Source organism: Carettochelys insculpta, chromosome 28 (assembly GCF_033958435.1).
Source record: "Carettochelys insculpta isolate YL-2023 chromosome 28, ASM3395843v1, whole genome shotgun sequence".
Classification (NCBI taxonomy): domain Eukaryota; kingdom Metazoa; phylum Chordata; order Testudines; family Carettochelyidae; genus Carettochelys; species Carettochelys insculpta.
Window position 1 is genome coordinate 8,907,884 of NC_134164.1, and position 21,696 is coordinate 8,929,579.

General features: G+C 52.1%; 1 protein-coding gene across 4 annotated transcripts; it reads left to right on the forward strand.

The window, feature by feature from the left end:
• The first annotated feature begins 2,003 nt into the window (after positions 1 to 2,003).
• On the forward strand, positions 2,004 to 21,396 carry CYB561 (cytochrome b561). Of its 4 annotated transcripts, none has more exons than XM_074979085.1 (7): positions 2,031 to 2,102; positions 5,561 to 5,640; positions 14,825 to 15,059; positions 16,220 to 16,318; positions 16,668 to 16,771; positions 17,175 to 17,332; positions 18,610 to 21,396. In XM_074979085.1, the coding sequence occupies exons 3-7, from the start codon at positions 14,840 to 14,842 to the stop codon at positions 18,803 to 18,805; spliced, it is 777 nt and encodes a 258-aa protein (XP_074835186.1). In that variant the 5' UTR covers positions 2,031 to 2,102; positions 5,561 to 5,640; positions 14,825 to 14,839; the 3' UTR covers positions 18,806 to 21,396. The 4 variants fall into 4 exon arrangements, with proteins under 4 accessions (XP_074835185.1, XP_074835186.1, XP_074835187.1 ...); XM_074979086.1 differs by lacking the exon at positions 5,561 to 5,640 and adding an exon at positions 5,701 to 5,868 and having other exon boundaries at positions 2,072 to 2,102; XM_074979084.1 differs by lacking the exon at positions 5,561 to 5,640 and having other exon boundaries at positions 2,004 to 2,102.
• Positions 21,397 to 21,696: the final 300 nt, after the last annotated feature.

Sequence of the window (21,696 nt, forward strand, 5' to 3'; positions counted from 1 at the left end):
AAAATTCTAATAGATTGGTGAGGCACGACTTCCCTTTACAAAAGCTGTGTTGACTCTTCTCCAACAAATTATGTTCATCAATGTGTCTGACAATTCTGTTCTTTACTAGAGTTTCAACCAGTTTGCCTGGTACTGAAGTCAGACTGACTGGCCTGTAGTTGCCAGGATCACTTCTGGAGCCCTTTTTAAAGATTAGTGTCACATTAGCGATCCTCCAGTCATCTGGAACAGACTCTGATTTAAACGACAGGTTACAAACTACAGTTAGTAGTTCTGCATTTCACTTTTGAGCTCCTTCAGAACTCTTGGGAAAATATCATCTGGCCCTGGTGACTTATTACTGTTTAGTTTGTCAATTTGTTCCAATACCTCTTCTAATGACATCTCAATTTGAGACAGTTCGTCAGACTTGTTACCTCAAAATTATTGTTCAGGTTTGGGAATGGCCCTCACATCCTCAGCTGTGAAGACAGATGCAAAAAACTCATTTAGTCTCTCTGCAACGGCCTTATCACCCTCGATAGGTCTGAGAGTTTAGGGTTATTTTAAAGTATGCAAATTAGCTCAATACAATTCTCATGATGTCATACGTGGAGCTGCACAAAACTGACAACAGACGGGTTTGGGTGGAGGGCTGGGAGCAGAAGAAATTGAAAGGTGGTGGAGAGAGGGGTAAAGAGGCAGTGGGGGCAGAAAGAAGGCAGGGGAGTAGGGGGTGGCTAGGGCTCAGAAGGGAGAGCTGAAGGGGCAGAGCAGAGGGTGTGGGCACAGGGGTGAGAGCTGAACAGGAGCCCAGAAGGGGCTGGGGGCACAGAAGGGAGAGGTGAAGGTGGAGCAGAGGAGGCAGTGGGTACAGTGGGGACAGCTGAATGCAGCAGAGGCCGGGGTCATGTGGAGACAGGACTGTGGGGGCAGAGCGGAGCTGAGGACACATGGGGAGAGCTTGGGTAGGGCAATTATATCTTCCTGTCACAAATATGGGACAGGGAGATGTGTGGGGGAGGGGCAGCTCCTCCTGTTTCCACCAAGCCCCGGGGAGCCGGGAAAGTGGAGGCAGCCCCTGGCCCTTGCCAGGAGCCCAGGGAAGTGGCAGGGACATGACAGCTGCCCACACTCCCCCACCACTTCCCAAGGTTCAGGGAAGTGACCCATGTGCTCTCTGGCCAGAGGTGGAAAAGGTCAGTGGGGAGAGGGCCCAAACAGGGCACAAGGAGTCCCTTTTAAAAGATAAGTAGGGCTGCCTTTTTGGCATCCCAAATACGGGCCTCTCCTGCCAAATATGGGACAGATGGTCACTCTGCCTATGGGGGCAGAGCAGAGCCTGGGGCACAGGAGCTGAGTGGCAGCATGGTGACTGGGGTGGGTCTGCCCCGCCCCCCAGCAGAACAAGGGAGGCTGTGGCCGAGGCTGGTGCTGGAGAAGCTGCAGCTCCTGTGTGGGCCCAGTAGTGGCCGCCGTGCCGAACCCTGCACCCCCCCCCCCCCCCCCCCCCCGAGGTGGGCACCTCCCATGCTCTGCACAGCCACTTCTGGCCAGGCCGGGATGTGTACCTGGTTCCAGCTGGAGCTGCTCCCCCTTCACTCGCTGTGCTTGCAGAGACTGGGGGGGGGGGGGGGGGCAGCGCTGCACAGCAACACCCCACACAGATCCCACCCCAGGGGCACACTGCACACCCCAGAACCCCTGCCCCTGAAACACACCACGGCCCCTCCCTGCTCCAGGTGCTCACACTTGCCATGTTACACACTCCTCTGCCCTGCCCCCCGCAGGTGCACACCCCTCCCACCCCTGGAGCGTTACACACTCACCTGCCCCACCCCCTTCCTGCTTTGCACACCCAGCCCCTCCCCCCTTCGAGCATTACACACTCCTGCTTCCCCCCCCCACCGCGCCCGAACTCGCTGGCGTCACGGCCCAGGTACCTGCCCCCTCCGCGGCCGGCAGCCAGTCAGCGTGGCCGTTGCCATAGCAACGCGGCGGCCCGATGCACGCGCCCGCCCCTCCCGGCGGAGCCGCTTCCCGGGGCGCGGGCGCAGGAAGGGCCGGGCCAGTCCGGCGGCGCTGACACAGGCGGCGGCTCTTTGCCCCGACGACCCCCGCAGGTACGAGCCGAGGCAAGGCGGGCGGGAGTCTGACACGGCGCCCATCCCCGCAGCTTCCGGTCGGAGGGGGCCGGGTGTCGCCCCCCCACCCCCCGGCAAAGCTCCCGAAAGCTGCGCCCCTCCCCCCGCCCTCGGGTTGAGATTTCCCCGTCGCCGGGGGCACGTGTCTCCGAGCCCCACCGGGACGCTTATCCACTAGCGCCGCCGAGCCCCAAAGCTGCAGACCCCCCATCCTGCCCCCGTTAGTGCTTCTGAGACCCAAAGGTGCAGACCCCCCAGTTTGGGAAAACATGACCTAAGGGCAAGAGTGAGCAACAGGTTAGGGAGGAGTTTGCAATGGGATGTGTAATCCTGGATTGCAAAAAGGAAGTGTTGCACAGTGGTTAGGGCACAAGTCTAGGCCCCCTACTCAGTTGCTTCTGGTGTGACCTTGGTCATGTCATTTAGTCTGTCCGTGCCTCAGTTTCCCATCTGTAATATGATCATAAGAGCCCTTCCCTTGCTCTGAGGGGTGTGTGAGGATTAACTGCATTAAAAATTGTAGGCTCTCCTATGCTGCAATAATGAGGACCAGATGAGTTCCTCAAAAAGATACTGCATTCACTGAGCAGGGAGATAGAGTTTGCTGCAAGGTGTTCCCCCACTGATAGTATTGCATTCTGGGCACTGAGTTACTAGAACAGTGCTGACCCTGGAGGGAGTTCAGAGCACAGCAACTAACCTGACATGAAGTGTTTGATTCATGAAGAAATTTTAAGACAAGACCTAGAATTCCCAGAGCTCAGCATCCCCAGTCAGGACTGACTCCAGAAGAACTGCTCCCACTCTTGCGTACTTAGCTGTCAGAGCTGTAAAAGTGCCCAGCAGCTGCAACTGTGCCACTAAGTCTAGGTTTTCACAACAGTTCAGCACTCAACATGCATCTGATCTATGCGTTCTTGTGCAAATCTAGCTCTAAAAAGTCTAGCTGGGTGTTTTCTAGCTGAGTTAGAGATGACTAAGGAAGGATATGATGCTCTGCAAATATTTACAGACTGTTTAAGTCAGAGAGGGAGGGACTTGCATTGTATATTAACCTGAGGTTTAGCTAGAAGTAGTGGGATGAAGTCAGGGAAAAGCCTAGGCTGACTATTGCGATACAACCACCAGTGTGAGAGCAGTGTTGGATGGTGCAACAGCATTCGGTTGAAAGGGTAAAGCGCCATTACTGGGGCCTTTCCAAACTGGATTGGACAAGGGTAGAAAGTGACCTGCAGAGACCAGCACTGGGCACTGCAGATAGACTGGGCAGGCAGATAGGGTTTTTCTCTCTCTGATGTTCTAATTCTGTTAAGTCACCTGCTTTGAAAACGCATGTTAGGGTGAGTTCTTTGGTTTTGGTCAAAGGTTTGTTTCAGGGCCCGGACAGGATGTGCCTCTCATTTGATTCCAGTGTCCATGGAGGGATCGCTTTGGTGGCTAAATTACCGGGTGCAGAAATAGCATGAATGTGCTCTGCCCTTGGGTTTGCAGTGTCCAGAGAAAGCGGATCTTTACCAGTGCTGGGTGCTTCACCATTTCTTACAGTTGCAAGGCATTTGGCTTGTGATGCAGAGTGGGTTAACTGCTTTTGGGTGTTCATTTTCCAGAAGGCAGTGGGGACCTTAATTGGGCATCTTGCTTCAGGTTGCTAACTGCTTAGCTGAGGATGATTGTCAGGAGGTGATTAACCTAGCCTGAACCAGCAGGCGCAGCTGAGCGCTCTGGGTGAACAGCTTTCACTTGGTAGCTGATGCTGACCAGCAAGGAGGCTGTTCTCACTGCTGTTTGAGATTGAAGTGTGCCGTGGACTGACTCCCGAGGAGCCCACGTGAGTCTAATTCTGACTAGTTTAGTCTGGAGGCTCTCGGCTTTCATTTTGGGAGTATCGGATGGGCTCTGAGCAACAGCAGCACGGACCAACCCAAGTAGTAGGTTCTTGACACTGAGTGTTTGTGAGGTGGGACTTGTGACTGTCCTCTGTATTTTCCAGCAGAGGTTTAGTATTTATCGGGTTGGGTTACATGTGCCCGTTAGATCGTGGGTTGGAAGTAGCAGCTCCAGGTTTGTGTCTTGTTTTTCTTTTAAGGTCTGGTCTTCTCCTAAGTTTCTCTTCCCCACGCCGAGTGCCTTGTGCATCCCTGACAGCTGCTTGAGATACTCAGAGGAAGCAAGCAGCAGACTGAGTGACAGAAGGGCTGGGCCAATTGGGGGGAGGGATAGCTTAGTGGTTAGAGCATTGGCCTCCTAAACCCAGGGGTGCAAGTTTGGTCCTTGAGGGGGGCCTTTCACGGGTCTGGGGCGTGTTAGATTTTTGGGGGAGGGATAGCTCAGAGGTTAGACCATTGGCCTTGTAAACCCAGGTTGTGAGCCACTGAGGGGTCTGGAGCAAACAGTCTGAAAAAAATCTGTCTAGGATGGTGCTTCGTGCTGCAGGAGACTGGACTCAATGACCTCTCAAGGTCCCTTCCAGCTCTATGAGATACGTATATCTCCATATAGCTATCTGTATCAAAGAGGGCCGAGGAAAGCTGGTGTTGAAACATAGCGCTGCAGTGTTCTGTCCTGCACAGAGGGTTTCCATTGCTGGTTAGGTGAGAGCAGATGGGAGGAACTCCCTTGATGCTGCAGGTTGACCCCCTGTAGTCCGGCACCCTCAGGACCTGACTGGTGCTGGATGAGAGAATTTGCCAGATGATGGGAGGTCGATATTTTCTAGCACATTACCAACACTTCCACTGCTCCCTGGGCTCATAGAAGATATTTACGGGTAAGTTACAGCTAAATAACAGCCAGGACAGGTAGCTGGAACAAGTGTCAGAGAGGTAGCTGTGTTAGTCTGTAGCTTTGAGAACAACAAGAAGTCTCGTGGCACCTTATAGACTAACATATTTTGGAGCATAAGCTTTCGTGGGCAAAGACCCGCTTCATCAGATGCATCTGATGAAGCGGGTCTTTGCCCACGAAAGCTTATGCTCCAAAATATGTTAGTCTATAAGGTGCCACAAGACTTCTTGTTGTTCTCGTAGCTGGAACAAACATTTTTGGACCATGGGAAACATGGCCACACCCATGATAAGTGATCATCCGGCTAACCAAAATCATGCTGAATTATGGATGTTGCTGGACGAGAGCGTTCCGGATTAGAGAGGTTTAACCTGTGTTAAGCAGTAATTAAGGAAAAGGTTATATCATGGAAGTCGCGGATCCTGTGACAGTTTCAGGTGCGGAGCTTGGCTCTCCCCCTCTGCCTCTTGGGGCTTGGGTTTCAGTCCTTCCCTGTCACCCGCCTCACCCAAATATTTTAGTAAAAGACATGGGTGTCTGTGAATATTTTTTTATTGCCTGCAACCTGTCTGTGACTTTTACTAAGACTAATGGTGACAAAATCCTAACCTTAGCAATAAGATTTGTCAAGCTTTTTTTTCCCTCCTTCAAAGAAAATAGCTCCCGTGTGACATCAGTTAGAGGGGACCTTTAACAGAAGAAAACACATCTCTGTTCTTCTCCGTGCTATCAGGTTAGTCTACATGGTAATTGTTCTGAGGCTCTAGCCCTAGGTCTTGTTATTTTTCTCTAGGCACAAAGAGCAGCCATGTGGCTAAGTCAGAGTAACCTTTACTTTGGATTAAGAAAACAAAAGTAACGTCAGCATTAGAGCAGATGAGGAGTGTTTCCTTCCTCTGTAACATTCAGTCCTGAACACACAATAGATGATGTTCTCTGGCAACCAGGAATCCTGGAGAAGGTAAGAGCCTGATTTTCAAATGTGTAGGATGCACAACTGGGGCTAGGTTCGGATGGTGTAGCCCAGCATGCTCAGCAATCCTGTAAATTTGGCTACTTACAGTGGTACCTAGACAGGAGCTGAGATCTTTGGAAAATCTGGTTATTGAAGGGGCAATACACAATTATCAAGTCAGAACAATTACAGTCAGCTACAATCCAGGCTGACTCATGTTAACAGCATTGCCACGATGAGGCGGCTGGTTCCTGAGTCAGCTGCACGTGAGACTTTTGCAGCAATTCTAGCTATGTAGAGTTCACTTTTGGGGCAATAATTCCCCCTTGCATGGGGAACAGGTCATGCTTTTTTCTCTCTGCACCTTCTCTTTTGCCTATCTTGAACTTTTCTCTTTTGGTGTCTGCTCCTGAGAAAGGAGGGCATGTGACTGGCCCACGCATTACCAGGGCCACCTAAATTCTGTCCTGCTGGTGGGAATGTCTCCTGTCACCATAACCGTGTCTCTTCCCCGCCGTGGGAGCTGCCCTGTGAATTCCCCCAGCACCTGAGATGGACAGTGAGCGCAGCTGGAGGCCCCTGGATTCTGCAGACTGTGCCCTAAAACTAGCTGGTGATACCAGGGCTGGTGTCTGTTGGCATTTGTACACACCTTTCCCCTGGCTCTTTGTTTCTCTTTCTAGGAGAGCCAAGGCTGACAAACCCCCAGCTGTGTGGTACTGCGGGTGGACAAATGGACATTTGTCCAGAGGTGATGTAATTTAGGGCTAGGAATTCTGGGAGCACGTGTGAGATTATGGCTTGTGCAAAGGGGCTGCACATCTTCTTTCTCCTCCCCCTTCCATTCCTGCCTGGGCAGCGACAGGATTTCTCTTGGTGACGATCTCTCATCCCAGCACTGGTGGGTGGCTTGACATCACTGCTCCATGTTCGCTGGTTTGCAAGCGTGCCATGTGCCCCTGCCCCCAGAGATAGGGCGCTTCTCCCTAAGCGTGAGTCAGACATCTCTGTTCTCTCCTATGACCCAGTCCCTTATTATTCCCAAAGGGACAGTGCCTGCTGCTTTTTGATTCCTGATAGTCCTTCCAGAGCCTCTTCTGCCCTCAGGCTGCAACCCCCCTCCCACCCCCCACAGCTGCCATTTGCAATGCACTCTAATAGAATAAGCCAGTTGTCTTAATCCACTTATCGGATATGATCTAATAAAGCCTGCAGCTCTGGCTAGGAGTGAAGTGTGTGTGTTCTTAATAAATCTCCTGTGTCAACTGCCCTCTTTAATCTGCCTCCATCACTTACACAGAAACATCAGGGAGGAATTAACATGCTGCCATCTGCTCCCAGCTCCTTCTAGACCAGGGGGGCCAGTGTTTTTTCAGAGGGGCCACATGGCAATTTTTTACATGTTCTGGGGGGCTGAACACAAAATAGCCCCAAACCACCCCTCCCCCCACCCCCAGGCTTAACTGCACGTAACCCCAAACCTGACCCCATGCTTAAGCCCTTGAAGCCCCAAACCCAGGATTAACTTACCTCACACAGGAGCTCCACATGCTGCCGTCCCCCGCTGCACATTTGCTGGGCTGCCATCTCCGCTTCAGCCCGGCTGCGCAGCTCCCCCAGCGTGTGCGGGTCTCTGCCCTGCCCAGCTGAAATAGTGGGAATCAGTTTAATTGGTTTAACAGCCAGATCGCTCCCGCCAGCCATTCAACCAATTAAACTGAGCTCTACTCTCTCAGCATGGCAGGGCTGGGAGCCAGAGGAGGAGTGCGGCATCAGTGTTTGGAGCTGCAAATGGCTCCTTAAAGAGCTGCCCAGCCAGCTTTCAGAATGGCACAGCTGCCAGCTCCATGGGTCAGATGAAAAGGCTCCACAGGCTGGATTCTGGCCCGCAGGCCATGTGTTCGCCAGCCCTGTTCTAGACTGAGTGACTTTGAAACCCCTACCCCCAGTGCTGAGAGCTAGGGCATGGTTAGATTTTCTCCAAAAGAAATACATGTGACATGGAAAGAGGGTCCTTGTCCTGTCCTCCTTCAGTGCTGGGGAGTGCTTCCCTAGCCTGTCAGGAAACTAACTGCAGGCAATTGTTAGCCTTAAAGATGAACTATTCATTGTCACACTGGCCAAACAAAGGACAGGCAGTTCAGTGTTGCTCTATCAACCACCAGCAGCTTCCTTCACCCCCACGCATGCCAGGGCTGCTGCTCAGACCATGTGGAGGGTCCAGTTGGCCTGTGCGAGTAGGGGGTCTTGCCCCAGAGAGATTACAGTTGTTATTCTTAACCACTGAGGATGGGACAAAAGCAATGGACTTAAATTGCAGCCAGGCAGGCTTAGGTTGGGCTTTAGGAAAAATGTCCTCACTGTCAGGGTGGCTAAGCACTGGAATTAATTGCCTAGGGAGGTTGTAGAATCTCCGTAACTGAAGATGTTAAGAACAGGTTAGACAAACACATGTCAGGGATGGTTTAGATCAGTGTTTCTTATATTTTTTGAGACAATGGAACACCAAACAATAATACTTTTTAGTGCAGAACACCTGTGAAAATTTTCTTAAAAAAATTGTCAGAACAAAAAAGAAAAGAAAAAGAAACAACCCAGCAACATATAGAGCAGAAACAAAATGAAGTAATTTAATCAGGTATCAGCAATGAAGAAGTAACATTTGTGTCTGGTTTTAAGAACGTAAAATATATGCTTTGAATTATTTTTCCAAATGTTCCTGGCACACTTGAGAGTTCTTCGTGGAGCACCAATGTTCACGGAACATAGTCTAAGAAACACTGGTCAGGATGGTGCTTGGTCCTGTCATGAGTGCAGGGGACTGGACCTGACTGACCTCTCATGTTTCCTTCCAGATCTATCATTCTCTGTATAAGACAAGAGGGGCCATGCAGAGACAGGGGAGCACAAGGAAATGACGAAATTGTGCATAGAGTTTGAAGTTCCACATCTAGGGATGAAGGCCCTGCTGACACAGAGGCATCAGGGACAGGGTGGAGAGGCAGCCTGGCTAGGAGGTGGCTTCTGTTCTTTGCTGTCCCACCCATGTCGTGTAGAACCTCTGCCAGGCCCCTCACTGTGTCTGTCTGTTCAACCTGGTTTGATTTTTCCTTTGCAGATGGGTTGTCGAGAGGGGGTTTGAAACACTTGGCTGGCAAACTTGGCTGGGCTGTTGGAACTGAAGTTCTGGTTGTGGAAGCACAATGCCTGCACTCGAGTCAGCAGGAGGGTCGAATGGGGACCTTCACGTTTATCTCTTGGAGCCTTTGCAAGTCATTTGCGCAATAAATAGGATTCCTGATTCCAGCAGAGACGTGGTAAAGCAGTTGCTACAGAGGCAGACCTGCAAACTTCACATGCCTGTCTGTTCATTTGCTCAGCCTTTAGCAACAAGGCCTGTGTCTGCAATATTGGAGTCTGCCTAAAGTGACCTTGTGCAGTGTCCGTTATCTTATCGGCAACACAGGGAGATAGATAGTTGCCAGACCCTGAGGCCAGGCTGGAGGGGAAGGAAGGCTGGGTCAATGAAAACCTCTTTAATATGCACAGAAATATTAATAACAGAGTGGGGAGAGTGAATTCATGTCGTCTTGCTCTCAACCCAGTGCTCTTTCGCTCTGTGCTCAGGATATATAGCGGTGGTGTAAGTGTCTAGCAGAGCCATTCTGGTGTGATGTGGTCCATACAGGTACAGCCGGTGGGCTCCTCCCCCTATTTCTGGGCCAGAAAAAAAAAAAACAAGTTGAAATTTTAAAATGGGATTTGGGCGGAAGTGAGGGAACTGCTGCTGTCTCGGGGACCACTTGACCAATGACAGCCAGTTTACACCACTAGGTCTGTCCTGGACCCTGCCTTGGTGTATGCATTTCCAGGCTGAGCTGATTTATGCACATGTGGATTTTGGAGAGGTTTGCAACACCATTTCTGTTTAGACTCTCAGCATGATCTAGCACATGCCACCTCCTAGCAGATGTTACTTTGTAGCCCTATTACAGTTTTAGGGAATAGATCATGTAGCCCATATGAGGCCCTTTTACCTTAACTGCCAGGTGGGCAGTTGTCTCCACTGCTGTGTCTGGGCAGAATTGAATGTCAAAACTGCTTTCCATGAACATTCCCATATGCTCCTGGAAGGGAGGGAGGACATGGCTTGCCCAGGTCACCTGGCTCTGCTCATGAGCCTTGTTCCTCTTGTGTAACACAGAATCGTGGAACAATAGAAATGGAAGGGACCTTCTGAGGTCATCAAGTCCAGTCCCCTCCCCTCATGGCAAGACCAAGCACTGTCTAGACCATGTGTTTCTGAAACCTTTAGAGACCACACAACAGCAAACAATAATATTTTTGTGCAGAACATCTATGAAGATTTTCTTAAAAAAAATTGTTCCAAGACTCCCTCCCCGCCCCGCACCAGCAACTCTCCTGCAAACAGCTACATATATGACAAAACCAACATGAAGTAATTTAATCAGGTGTCATAGCAACAAAGAAGTAACATTGTATCTGGTTTTAATAGCAGAAAATATAGGCCAGCAGTGTATTTCCCAAACCTTCCTGGCACACCTGCGAGCTGTTCAGGGAGCACTGTGAACAGACCCTTATCCAACCTGCTCTTAAGTGTCTCCAGTGATGGAGATTCCACAACCTCCCTCTACAATTTATTCCAGTGCTTAACTTCCCTGGCAAGCAGGAAGTTTTTCCTACTGTCCAACCTAAACCTCCCTCGCTGCAGTTTAAGCTGCTTGCTTCAAGAATGAATCAACATTTGAAACAAAAACTGCTCCTCAGAGGATTCTGACTTTGAAGATGATGACGTGGTCATGTCTGAACAATCTGGATCAGGAGGTCAGGAAATCCATTTTCCCACCGTTCTTACAGACTGTGGTGTTGTGTCTGCTTAACAACAGCCCAAGACGTCTGCTCGTATAACCTGCAGGCCTCTGCAGCATGTGATGTTTGAGGCAGCTGAGAAGTAGATTTCTGTTTGTTTGTATCTCTGTCTGTGTACATTTATGTGAAGTGCCAAAGCCATCCAATTGAGGGCTGGGGGTCAGCAGGCCTATCGGGATTTTCAGTGAGCCGGAGTGTGTTTCTATGGTGGGTGAGAACTGACCCAAGTTGAGCTCTGCTAGGGAGAGGGTCTAAAATAGGAGGATGTGACCACCCAGATTGGCTCAGTGGACGAACGTGATGCAACATATGACAGTGTCTTCTAGGATTAGAGCCCAGATCCTAATGCCTGTGCTGACGTTTCCAATCTCTAGCAGCGCTGGGTCCCTGTTAGGAGCAAGTCCTTAATACAGTACATGATCTGTTGTGTCATATCCCTAAAGCTAGACTTCAAAAGTTAGAACTGCGTTGGAAACATCTTTATATATAAAAGCAGCTTCCCCCTCCCAAAAGTTTGGATAGTGATTCATGGGTTCAGCATTTTCACTTGGTATTTAAATGCTTTGAGAGATTATATTTTGTATTTAGATTAATTTAAATGCAACAGGCTTATTTGTAAAAATAATGAGACATTTATTATTTAAATCACTGCAAAAGTCCATTTTTTTCCTGCAAAAATATTGCTTTTAATGCATTCTGGGTTATGGTTACCATATCTGACCTTTCAAAAAAGAGGACACCTGTGAAAAGGTGGGTATCTGTATCGGTCTGTACCAACTCACCTTGTATTAATGTGTTACAGTATATATAGTACATTTATACAAAGTGAGTTGGTACAGACCGATATAAATACACACCTTCTCAGAGGTGTCCTCATTTTTGAAAGGTCAGATATGGTAACCCTAATTCAGAATGCATAAAAAGCAATACATATACTGTATATACTGTAACATATTAATACAAGGTGAGTTGGTAGATACTCCCTCTCTGGGGTACCCTCTTGTTATATGATAATCGCACTCTGCGTTGTCTTAAATCTCCTTTTAGAGTTTTTATATCTTTGAGCCTTTAGGATTCAGGTTTCAAGCTTTTTTCTGCAATTATGTGTGCAATTGTGTAAACTTGCTTTGTAAAAAAAAAGAAAAAAAAAAGTTGCGATTGTCACATCCCTGAGGCCAGGCACCAAATGGCTGCCCTAGTGAGACCCACTTATAAAAAGGCTTTACGAGCCCAGAGTCATATGAATGTCTTTTACTTTGCAGTCATACAGAAGAGCCCAGTCATGGGCCACTGCCAGGGTGTGCCAGCTGTACAAACAGACAAAAAAAAAAAAAGCCATTTCCTGTCCCAGAGAGTCTGTAATCTAAATAAGATGAACCCTGGTGTCAGCTGGAGGGAGGAGGCACGAGTGTGCCCCATGAGGATAAGAGGAGAGATGGTTCGAAGTGGGAAGGTGCATAAGGAGAGGGAAATCTCCAGCTGTGTCTGTTACCACCACCTGGCGAAGTAATGCAGCCAGACCTGTTGTACCAGGTGAGCACTGGAGATCATTAACAGCCCAAGCTGGTCAGGCAAACCAGGAAGCTCCTGTCTGTATCCAGGCTGGAGAAGGGTTAGCCTAAGGGCTGACGCTGAAAGCTGCTGTTGAGCTGGGTGGACTGGACTGCCAAACCCGCAGTCCTGTCTCTGGCCCACTCCTTCCCCATCTCTTGAGAAGGAGATCCCCCACGGGGGAATCCAGGCCCAGGTGTATGTCTAGAGTGCAGTCCAAGGCTACTCTACGCTAGCCCAGAAGATTGACCCACCAAGGGTCAATCTTCTGGGGTTCGATTTTGCATGTATGGGAGGGATGCGCAAAATCAGTGTCTCAGGGGTCACAGTCCCCCCTGTACTCCTTGGGAGATGCAAAGAGTAAGGGACGTTGGTGGGAGCAACTCCCATTGACCTTCTTCATTAAGGATGGCTGATTAAGCTGAGTGCAGATGCAACGATTCTAGCTACGCAATTGCCGTAGCTAGAATTGCATGTCTGCAGTCGACTTGCTTTGCCTAGTGTAGGCATGGCCCAGGCCCCATGACCACCATGAGTGGGACACTTGATTCAGGCTTGTGGGGGTAGCAGTGCAGATGTTCCAGTTTTGGCTTCGCTGTCATTTTGAAGCCCAGCAGCCCCAGCCCTGTGAGTTGGAGTCACCTCGTCTGCATTCTGAGACTTGGCGCCGGGGGATTATCTCTGTGGTGTAGACACAGAAACTGGCCTGCCCCCCTCTGGCACTCAAACCCCAAGAGCCAAGTGCTGCCTGTCAGTATGCCGACAGCCCAGTGTTACAGCTGCATTTCTCTAGGTCAGCAGTTTTCAATCAGTGTCCTGTGCGAACTGCCCAAGTGTGCCTTGAACTTGTGTCAATTTCCCCTTGCTGCACTGCAGGTGGGTGGGAGGGTGTTTGGAGAATTTCTCGATTTCCCCCCCCCACAACCGTAGTTCCTTGCAGAGCCACCATGAGGGGAAATGCTGACCCCACAGGACCCTGTTCATGCCAGGAGGCAGCTGAAATGCTGCTTCCCAGCCCAAACAAGCTGGCGGGGGTCCTGCCTCCTGCATCTTGCTGTGACAAGCAGGAGGGACAGAGGGCAGGAGCTTGCTGGAGGTGGGACATGGTTTAACAGCTAGTCCAACAGGCTGGCAGGGAGAGGAGCCTGCTCTCAGGAGCCTCCTCCCCCAGTTGCGAGTAATCGAGTAACTGCTGAAATTTTGAACAGCATTGAGCAGATTTTTAAAATGTGCCTGTGTCCGCTGTCTTGGGTGGTGCATTCTGTGGTGGACTTGAAACATTAATACATTTGATCCTTGTTTAGCTTGTTGTGTGCACTGCTGTGTTGCGAACCTCTCTAGGAAGAGCATAACCGCAGTAAATGTGATGTTTATGAGCAATTGACTCAGCTGAAAAAAGTGGGCGTGCCTTGGAATTGTCTCACTGACGTGTGCCATGTTGCTGGAAAGGCTGAGAACCACCGGCATAGATCATTAGTCATTCTAGTCTCAGTTACAGTTACATCTATGCAACTTTACTGGCTACAAAGATCATCTGGAGCCTAGCATGTGCATTCTTGACATTTTCTCTCAGTTGAAAAAAAAAATCAGATGTACGTAAGATCAGGATTTGATCCCATACATCTCCCATTGCTGCTGTGTGTGCAACTCTTGTAAAACAGATTTGCTCTGTTGTTTCTAGAATTACGCAGTTGTCTCCAGAAATGATGCAATAGTGATCAGTAAGTGGTTACACAGTGCAGTTGGAGTACTGTTCAGTAATAGCTGGGCTGGCTGGACAAAATGACTGGGTGGAAGGAAAGGACCAAGGGCCTCTGGGTGGCCACTCTTTGGGTACTGTTAGGGTGTGAGGGGGGCTGACTTAGGAGTCAAAGTTCCTGCCTGAAGAAGAGTAGCAAACTGCTCTGGGGAGACATGGCTCTGAGACCGAATGGGATGAGGCAGGGGTCTGCAGCCTGCAGCTCTGGAGCCACATGTGGTTCTTTAAGGACTTCTTTGTGGCTCCCGATGCTAGAACAGCAAAGTTTAAAAAAAAACAAACAAAAAAAAAACCCAAATCTCTCTCCTGGTTATTTTCGATAGTTCAGTGAATATCTAAAAGCCCAACAATGAACAACTCATGTTTAACAGCAAACAATGTGTGATCTCAAAACACTGGATAACTCCCCCTTAATATGTGCATTGCATTGTGAGATGTGTGGCTTGAGGTTATATATGAAGGACCGTCTCCTATTCGCGGGTGTCGCAACTCTTGAGCTTTTTGCCGAATTCCAAAAAAATAGCCCTTGTTGCTCTTTTGATCACAGACCTCTGGCTGAATGATGGGACATAACAGCAGGTTTGTGATTACCATTTGAAATTAGAACAGGCTTCAGGCTGAGGCCGGGTCTCAGGAGAAGGTGGCTGGCTGAGAAGAGTCTGCAGGCATGGGGATGTGGAGTGCAAAATGCGTTCAGTGCTTGTGGGCAACCCAGTGTTCCCATCCTCCCAGGCTGATCCCTCTGTCTCCTTGTTCTTGCAGCCTGAGGCTTTCTCCATGGCCTCGCCCGGCATGGAGGACAGTCTTACGAGGCCCTCCAGCCCAGCAGGGCTCTCCTGTTACCTGGCCATCTCTCAGCTGTTGGGTTTGACAGTGGTGGCCATGACTGGAGCCTGGATGGGCCAGTTCCGTGGCGGTATTGCTTGGGAAAGCTTGCTGCAGTTCAACGTCCACCCGCTCTGCATGGTCATTGGCATGGTCTTCCTCCAAGGGGACGGTAAGCTGGGGTCTGGAAGCAGAACTGCTGGGGGGCTGAGAGGAGGGGGAAGGGCATTCACCCACCTAATTCAGCTCTCCACAAGTGACCATACAGTGATTTGGGCACCTCCAGCTGCTTTGCTGGAGATCTGGGGTATCTGATGCAGCCTTTAAACATGGAGTTCCTCCGGATTTACGTGGACTTGTCTTGAAACCTGGCCCCAGCCCTGCATTTGCTACAGCTTAAATCCTTCCAGTGCGCAGCTGAGGGCAGTGGCGGCGTTAGGCTGTGGCACTGAGGACGGTAATGCAGTTCAGGAAGCAGGGCACCATGCTGGCTCCCGGCGTTAGTGAGGGGCCTGCAGCTGAGGTCGTAGGTGCACCAATCCTGTCTGTACTGGCAGGGGTGGGGCCGACAACTTCTGTGGGCACCCAGGCAAGGCATGAGGGGCCTGAGCTTTGTGTGCGTGGGAGGGCTGGGCCAGGGCATCCAGGCCTGAGCACTGCCTGGACTGTGGCTCTGGACCTCTGCATCCAGCACTCAGAGCTGCGCTGCATGGTGCTCTGGAGGCAATTTAAAGAGGTCTGGGGCCCCAGCTGCTGCTGCAGTAGCAGTGGTAGCTGGAGGGCCAGGTTCCTGTAAATCGTCAGGCTCATGGACAGCCTGGCACTGGGTACGGATCTGTCCTGCCTGGGTGCTGGGCTACCTGATCCCCTCCCCTGTCTCTGGTGAGCCCTGTGCTCCAAATGCCGCAGGTGTGTCGTGCTCTCAGCAGGGCTGAACGACTCTGGCCTTGCAGCTGGCTCTGTTTCACACTGATGCCATGGTGCAAAGCCTCCAGGGGCAGTACCTGGCTCCCAGCTGGCTGGACGGAGCTGTTCTGGGGAACGCGCGTCAGCAGGTGGCCCCAGACACTCCCTGCGGCTGAACAGAAAGATGAATTGTAACAAATTCAATTTGTCGCGGGCAGTGGGGAGAGCAGGCTAGCGCCCTGCTCCCGTCAGCACGAGTCAGCCACTGAGGCTCTGCCGCAGCTGATTTCCCCCCTCCTTGGGAGCCTCTCCCAGGCTGCGTTTCATGTGCTTAACCCCCTTGGCCCCAGGGAGGGGTCCCTTTGCTGTGGGCTGCAGAGCGGAGGAGGCTGGTCCTGCCTGTCTCACGCTCCTTTCTCCCGCCAGCTCTTCTGGTTTACCGGGTCTTCAGGAACGAGACCAAGCGCTCTGCAAAGGTCCTCCACGGGCTCCTCCACCTCTTCGCGCTGGTCATCGCCCTGGTGGGTGAGTCTCAGCAGCACGGTGGAAGGGTGGCCTGGAAGGGCCCTGGTGGCAGTGCCACTGCCTATCCATGAGCAGTGGGGTGCTGACCCAGGAGGCTTTGAAATCCCTCCTTGTGCTGCAATGAAAAGATCTTCCCTGAAGGCTGCGAGAGCAGAGCCGTGGCTCCCCAGGCTCAGAGCCGGCGGCTGGGGGCTATGCTGCCCCTGCTGGGTGATAATGCCACTGATAACAAAATAGGCCAGTGACGTCAGGCTGGTACCCTGCAGCTGGCCTCCCTGCATGCACGCATGTATGCACACGGCTAACATGGGAGCCCTGCTCTCACCGGTCACCACCTCCTGTCCCGCAGGTGTGATCGCCGTGTTCGATTACCACCGGAAGCAGGGCTTTGCTGACATGTACAGCCTGCACAGCTGGTGCGGGATAACAGCCTTCAGCATCTACTTCATCCAGGTGAGGAGGAGGAGGAGGAGGAGGAGGGAGCCCTTCTGGAGATACAGGGGAGCTGTCGGACAAGTTTGGACCTGACAGGCAGCATTTGCCAGTGGTTAGAGTGGGGAGGGGGTGGGGGCGGTGGTCAGGACTCCTGGGTTCTGCCCCCAGTCCTGCCACCCACTGGTTCAGTCCTTGGCTAAGTCATTCCCCAGAGGATTTGTTTTGAAGCTCCACTCTTGGCTGGAGGCAGGAACTAGGGATGGTGCCAGCATGTGAGCAGTGTGTGGCTGGCTTGGCCTCCAATCACCAAGCCTTGTTTAGTCAGGACGGGAACTAATTTGCTCCCATGTCTGAGGCCTGTTGTATGAAAACCAAATCCCTCTTCAGGTCCCCTAAGCCCCATTCTCTTCTCCCTCTCCAGTGGCTCATGGGCTTCAGCTTCTTCCTGTTTCCTGGAGCCTCCTTCTCACTCCGCAGCAAGTACAAACCTCAGCACATCTTCTTCGGCATCTGCCTCCTTGTTCTGTCCATTGCCACGTGCCTGCTGGGCATCACAGAGTTGCTCCTCTTCAATATCAAGTAAGTGTCAGGAACCTCCGGGCTGCAGCCTCTGCCCCGGGACTGCACCAGCCCCTGGTGAGACTGGAGGAAAGACACTCATGCCATATGCTGGCAGCTCCCAGGAAATTGAATAAAGGGGTCAGCTGGACCCTGGCTTGAATCCTCCCTCAGAGTTAGGGCCTGCGGGGTTCAGAGTCAAAGAGGGCTGTTTTGCCCCCCAGCTGGCTCAGACCCTTAGCAGGCAAATCTGACTCTTCTTGAAGGCAATGGTCTCTGTGGCAGAAATATGTGGAGGAATCCCTGGGCAGAGCCAGCAAAGCCTTCCTGGGCTCCCTGGGGGCCCTGCCTGCCCAGGGTGGAGCCCACCAGGCCCTGATGCCTGGAGATCGACGCAGGAGAAGTTTCCCCTTGGAACATGCAGGTTAAAATATTTTACAGGATTGTTTGATGGGGAGAGTTTTTGTGAGTCTCTCTTCTCCAGCCTCGAGTTCACCTTCCCTGTTAAAATGTCTGTCCTGGTTTTAGTTTCACCCAGTCAGGACTCAGCCTGAGTAGGGACAAAGTGGTTACCCACCATTGGCATTTCCCCAAGACTGTTTGGACCTTCTTTCCTAGTGACAAGAGCCTGAATTCCTCACAGCTGGTACCGGCTCGCCACTGGCAAAACTCCTCCAGCTGATTCCTGGGTTGCTCCTCTAGCATGTCCAGGCTGGGCGGTGTCAGCTGTCAGTGAGCACCAGCCTCTGAAGGGTTGGGAGATGCAACAGCACCTCAAAGCCCTTCTTCCTGCAGCCATTCCTCCCAGTTCTGTCCCCCCACTCCTCCCACCACCTCAGAGCTCTAACACAGCTGTAGGAAAACCGCCAGCTGATCTGCCTCCATCAATCAGATGTTACCATGAGATCCTCCTCTGGGCTTTGGCCACTAACAGGTGTCTCTGGTTCAGTGTTGCCTCTGATTTTTTCCACCGATGGGTGGAATAAATTTTATGTGTACCAAGGCATATGTGGATGTGCACCACCAATGGAAACACAGGCTCTGGGTGTTCTGCTGATTGGCTGGATAGCACCTGAATCTCTCCTGGCTGGCCACCGGCAGGGAACACTGCTCATGGGAGAGGACAGCACTCCCCTAAGTGGCTGGGCACAGCCTGCTGCTGGCTCAGGATGGTTGTGTGCAGGTTCCTGGGCACTGGGTGGGAGGAGCGTGGTCCTGGGCAGCGCGACTGTTTTCCTCTGGATGTTGCCCCATGGAGGGAGCCCCGTCCTCAGTATCACCTCTCTCTGCTCCTGCAGGGCCACCTACAGCTCGTTTGTGCCCGAGGGGATCCTGGCAAACCTGCTGGGCCTGCTGCTCGTGGCCTTTGGGCTGGTGATTGGCTACATCCTGACACGGGACGAGTGGAAGCGACCGCCCCTGGCGGAGGAACTGGCCCTGTCCATGGATTTTAAAACCCTCACAAATGGGGAGAGCCCTAGCAGTAGCCAGTGATGGCTCCTAGAGGCAGGACTTGACTTGTTCCTGCATGTCCTGGCCCCTCCCTGTGTCTGTGACTGGTGTGTTGGTGTTGCTGTTAGCTCCCTGCTGCCCGCTGGTGGTTTGCACACAGCTGGGGGGAGAGGAAGTGCCATGTGCTTCAGTCCCCAGCCAGGCGAGCTGTGAGCCAGGGCAGCAGCTCTCCCAGCCTGGCTGTAGGCATGGTGTTGCTTGGGGACAGTGGGTGGAGCGTGTTCTCCTGCCCCTGGCCCCTCCCATGGCACCCCATGCCCTCAGCTGCTCTTTGCAGGAGCCAGGTTCCGGGCTGTCCTGTGTTACTCGTGCTGGCTGGGACCTGGAGCCCTCCCACGGCAGCAGTGAAACCGTTCTGTTTCCCAGCTGGCCTGGCACGCGTGTGTCTCAGTAACAGCATGTGCGGATGCAAAGTCAGGGCCTGGCTCGCTCGCTTGACGACTTAGCCTTCCTCGAGCTCCTGCAGCGTGGGGTGGTTAATGCTGCTCTGCAGGGCAGCCAACCCCACTTCCCTGGGACCTCGCTCCTAAGCCCTTGTATGCGGGGAGCCCCTTTCCCCACAGCAAGTGCCAAAGCTGCGTGTGTGCATCTGGCCAGGGCATGTTCAACAATCACATGTTAGTTGCAGAGTCCCGCCCATGAGATTATACAGCTGTGCCCTGCTGGCGCCATTCCCTGCCCCAATCTCTGAGCAATCAGTGTATTCGTGGGCCTGGGGTAAAATAACACTTAGCCCAGCTGCTACAGCAGGGTGTTTAGAAACCCTCTGCCCTGGTGCCTCTTATTTCCCAGGGGCCCCCTCCAAGCCAGCTGATGTTGAGCAGAGCAGAAATGCAGGTTGATAAGAGCTAGTGACGTGCCGGGCAGGAAAGTTCCCCCCCCGCCCCCACCTCTAGCTCTGTGCAGGGGTTACCAGTGAGCCAGGGGCATTTCGTTACATCTCACATTCAGACCTTTTCCATCCACCCCTCTTTGTTGGCTCTGCTGGGCAAGGAGCTGCAGCCATTGGCCTGCAGGCGTCGAAGGGCTACCGCAGCCACGGCCTCATCTGCTGGCAGGCTCTTTGCATTTGTTCCTTGTTCAATATTCGCTTCTAGCCCCCACGCTGGCTGGCAGCTGTGTAAGCAGGAAGGTGGGGGGGGCTCTCCTGCTGTGGCAGACCTGTTCATGGGGGAAGTGTAGGGGCGGGGGGGTTGACAGAGTGAAGCATTACACCCATAGCTGCAGAGGTGCATGTTTTCATTGGGCTGCTTCAGAGGTGTCTAACAATACCAGGGGCCTTGCTTGACCGTGTGCGCAGTTTCCCCTCCCCACACTGAGAGCACGTCCCCTGTGGAGGAGCAGGATGCTGTGATACAATGTGCCCTTGGAATGCCGCCTAGTATGGCTGCACCCAATCTTTCCCTCCAGTTATAAAGCATTGCAGGGTGCTGCGTGGACCTCCTCAGCCATCGGCTGCCGGTGCCCCGGGAGGTGCCTTGACTGCAGTGAATGAAGTGGGAATTAGAAGCTGCTGTTTGTGAACCCAGAAACATTTCATGCTGCCGCTGCTGCTGCTGATTTTCTTCAGAACTGTTTCCCAGCCTCACAGTTTGTTTCACGCAGGCTCATTCCCCTATGTGACCTGGGCCTAACAAAAGCTGACCAGCCTCGAGCTGAGGGTTTACATGTAACTACTGACGCTGCTGCCAGCACCACCTCTCTGGTACTCCCCTGGCTGAGCAGATTAACTCAGCATTTCATGACACCTGGGTCCCACACTGGGGCTCTTGTAAAAAATGTTAGTGCCCATGTTACTGCCCCCTCCCACCCATCCCAACACCTTTGGGAAGCAGTACCTTGGGCTTCTGGAGTGCAATGTTTTTCTAATGATGCTGCCCGCCTGCCACAGATTTTTGAGCCTTTTCTGCAGCAGTCGTCCCTGATAGGGAGCAGATGAGTGAGGCACACAGAATACAGGCCAAGGCTATTAGGAACATGGATTTAACTCTTCTTTGCCCTGATTTCAGTGGTGCCAGAATATCCACCTGTCAGGACTTGTAACTCCTCTCGCAGCACTTGGGGGTTCAGTAGGCCCGCACTGCATGTTGTCTTTACAAACGAAGGCCCAACTCAATCAGGTTTGCTCGCTAAAGTAACAGGTTGATAGCACTGTTTGGCTCCTCCCAGCTGTGACCTCACCTTTAACTGCCACTGGGACAGCTTGCACCACACAACGGGTGCGAAGTCCCGCGAGAGAGGCCTGTGCCGGCGGGGTGGATTTGCAGCAGATTCTTGTAATGCTGAAACCATTTCTGTGGCTAATACATACTCCTGATGTGACTGACTTGCTCGCTCTCTCTCTCTCTCTCTCTCTCACACCCCTCCCTCACCCCCAGTGCAGTGAGTGGTCGTGGGGGGGGGGTGTTGCTCTGGTTTTAAACAAAATGCCCTCTACGGCAATGCCTAACTGGCACTGTAATAATTACACTGGGCTGGTGGCTCATGAAGGAAAACAATGTTACTGAGCCATCTGTGTTTGAACTGTTTGCCTGTACGGTGCTGCACCTGAGTCAATAAACACTGGGACCAGGCCGATGCTGTGCTTTAGATCTTTGGACATGGCCAAAGTAAGCACAACTCCTCAGGCTGGCCTGGCGCCAGAGCAGCCTGAGCCCATCACCTTCATTGCATGCTTTCAATAAGGGATGTAGCCCACAGGGCTGAGAAGCTGGTTGCGAATATGTAAAAGGAGGGCCCCTGTAGCTTGGGTGTGCATTTAAACGTGAGCCACTGAGGCGCAACGTGGGCAGCGGCTTTTTAACAGCACCTAAATGGCTAAACAGGTGCCCAACCCCCCTACCCTGTGGTTAGTATGCTGCCCCTCCCCCCAC

Bases quoted from the DNA above. Each gene is read 5' to 3' on its own strand.
- CYB561 (XM_074979084.1), top strand. From the start codon at position 14,840: ATGGCCTCGCCCGGCATGGAGGACAGTCTTACGAGGCCCTCCAGCCCA. The intron at 15,060-16,219 runs GTAAGCTGGGGT...TTCTCCCGCCAG, and splicing joins GGTCTTCCTCCAAGGGGACG to CTCTTCTGGTTTACCGGGTC. The intron at 16,319-16,667 runs GTGAGTCTCAGC...CCTGTCCCGCAG, and splicing joins GCTGGTCATCGCCCTGGTGG to GTGTGATCGCCGTGTTCGAT.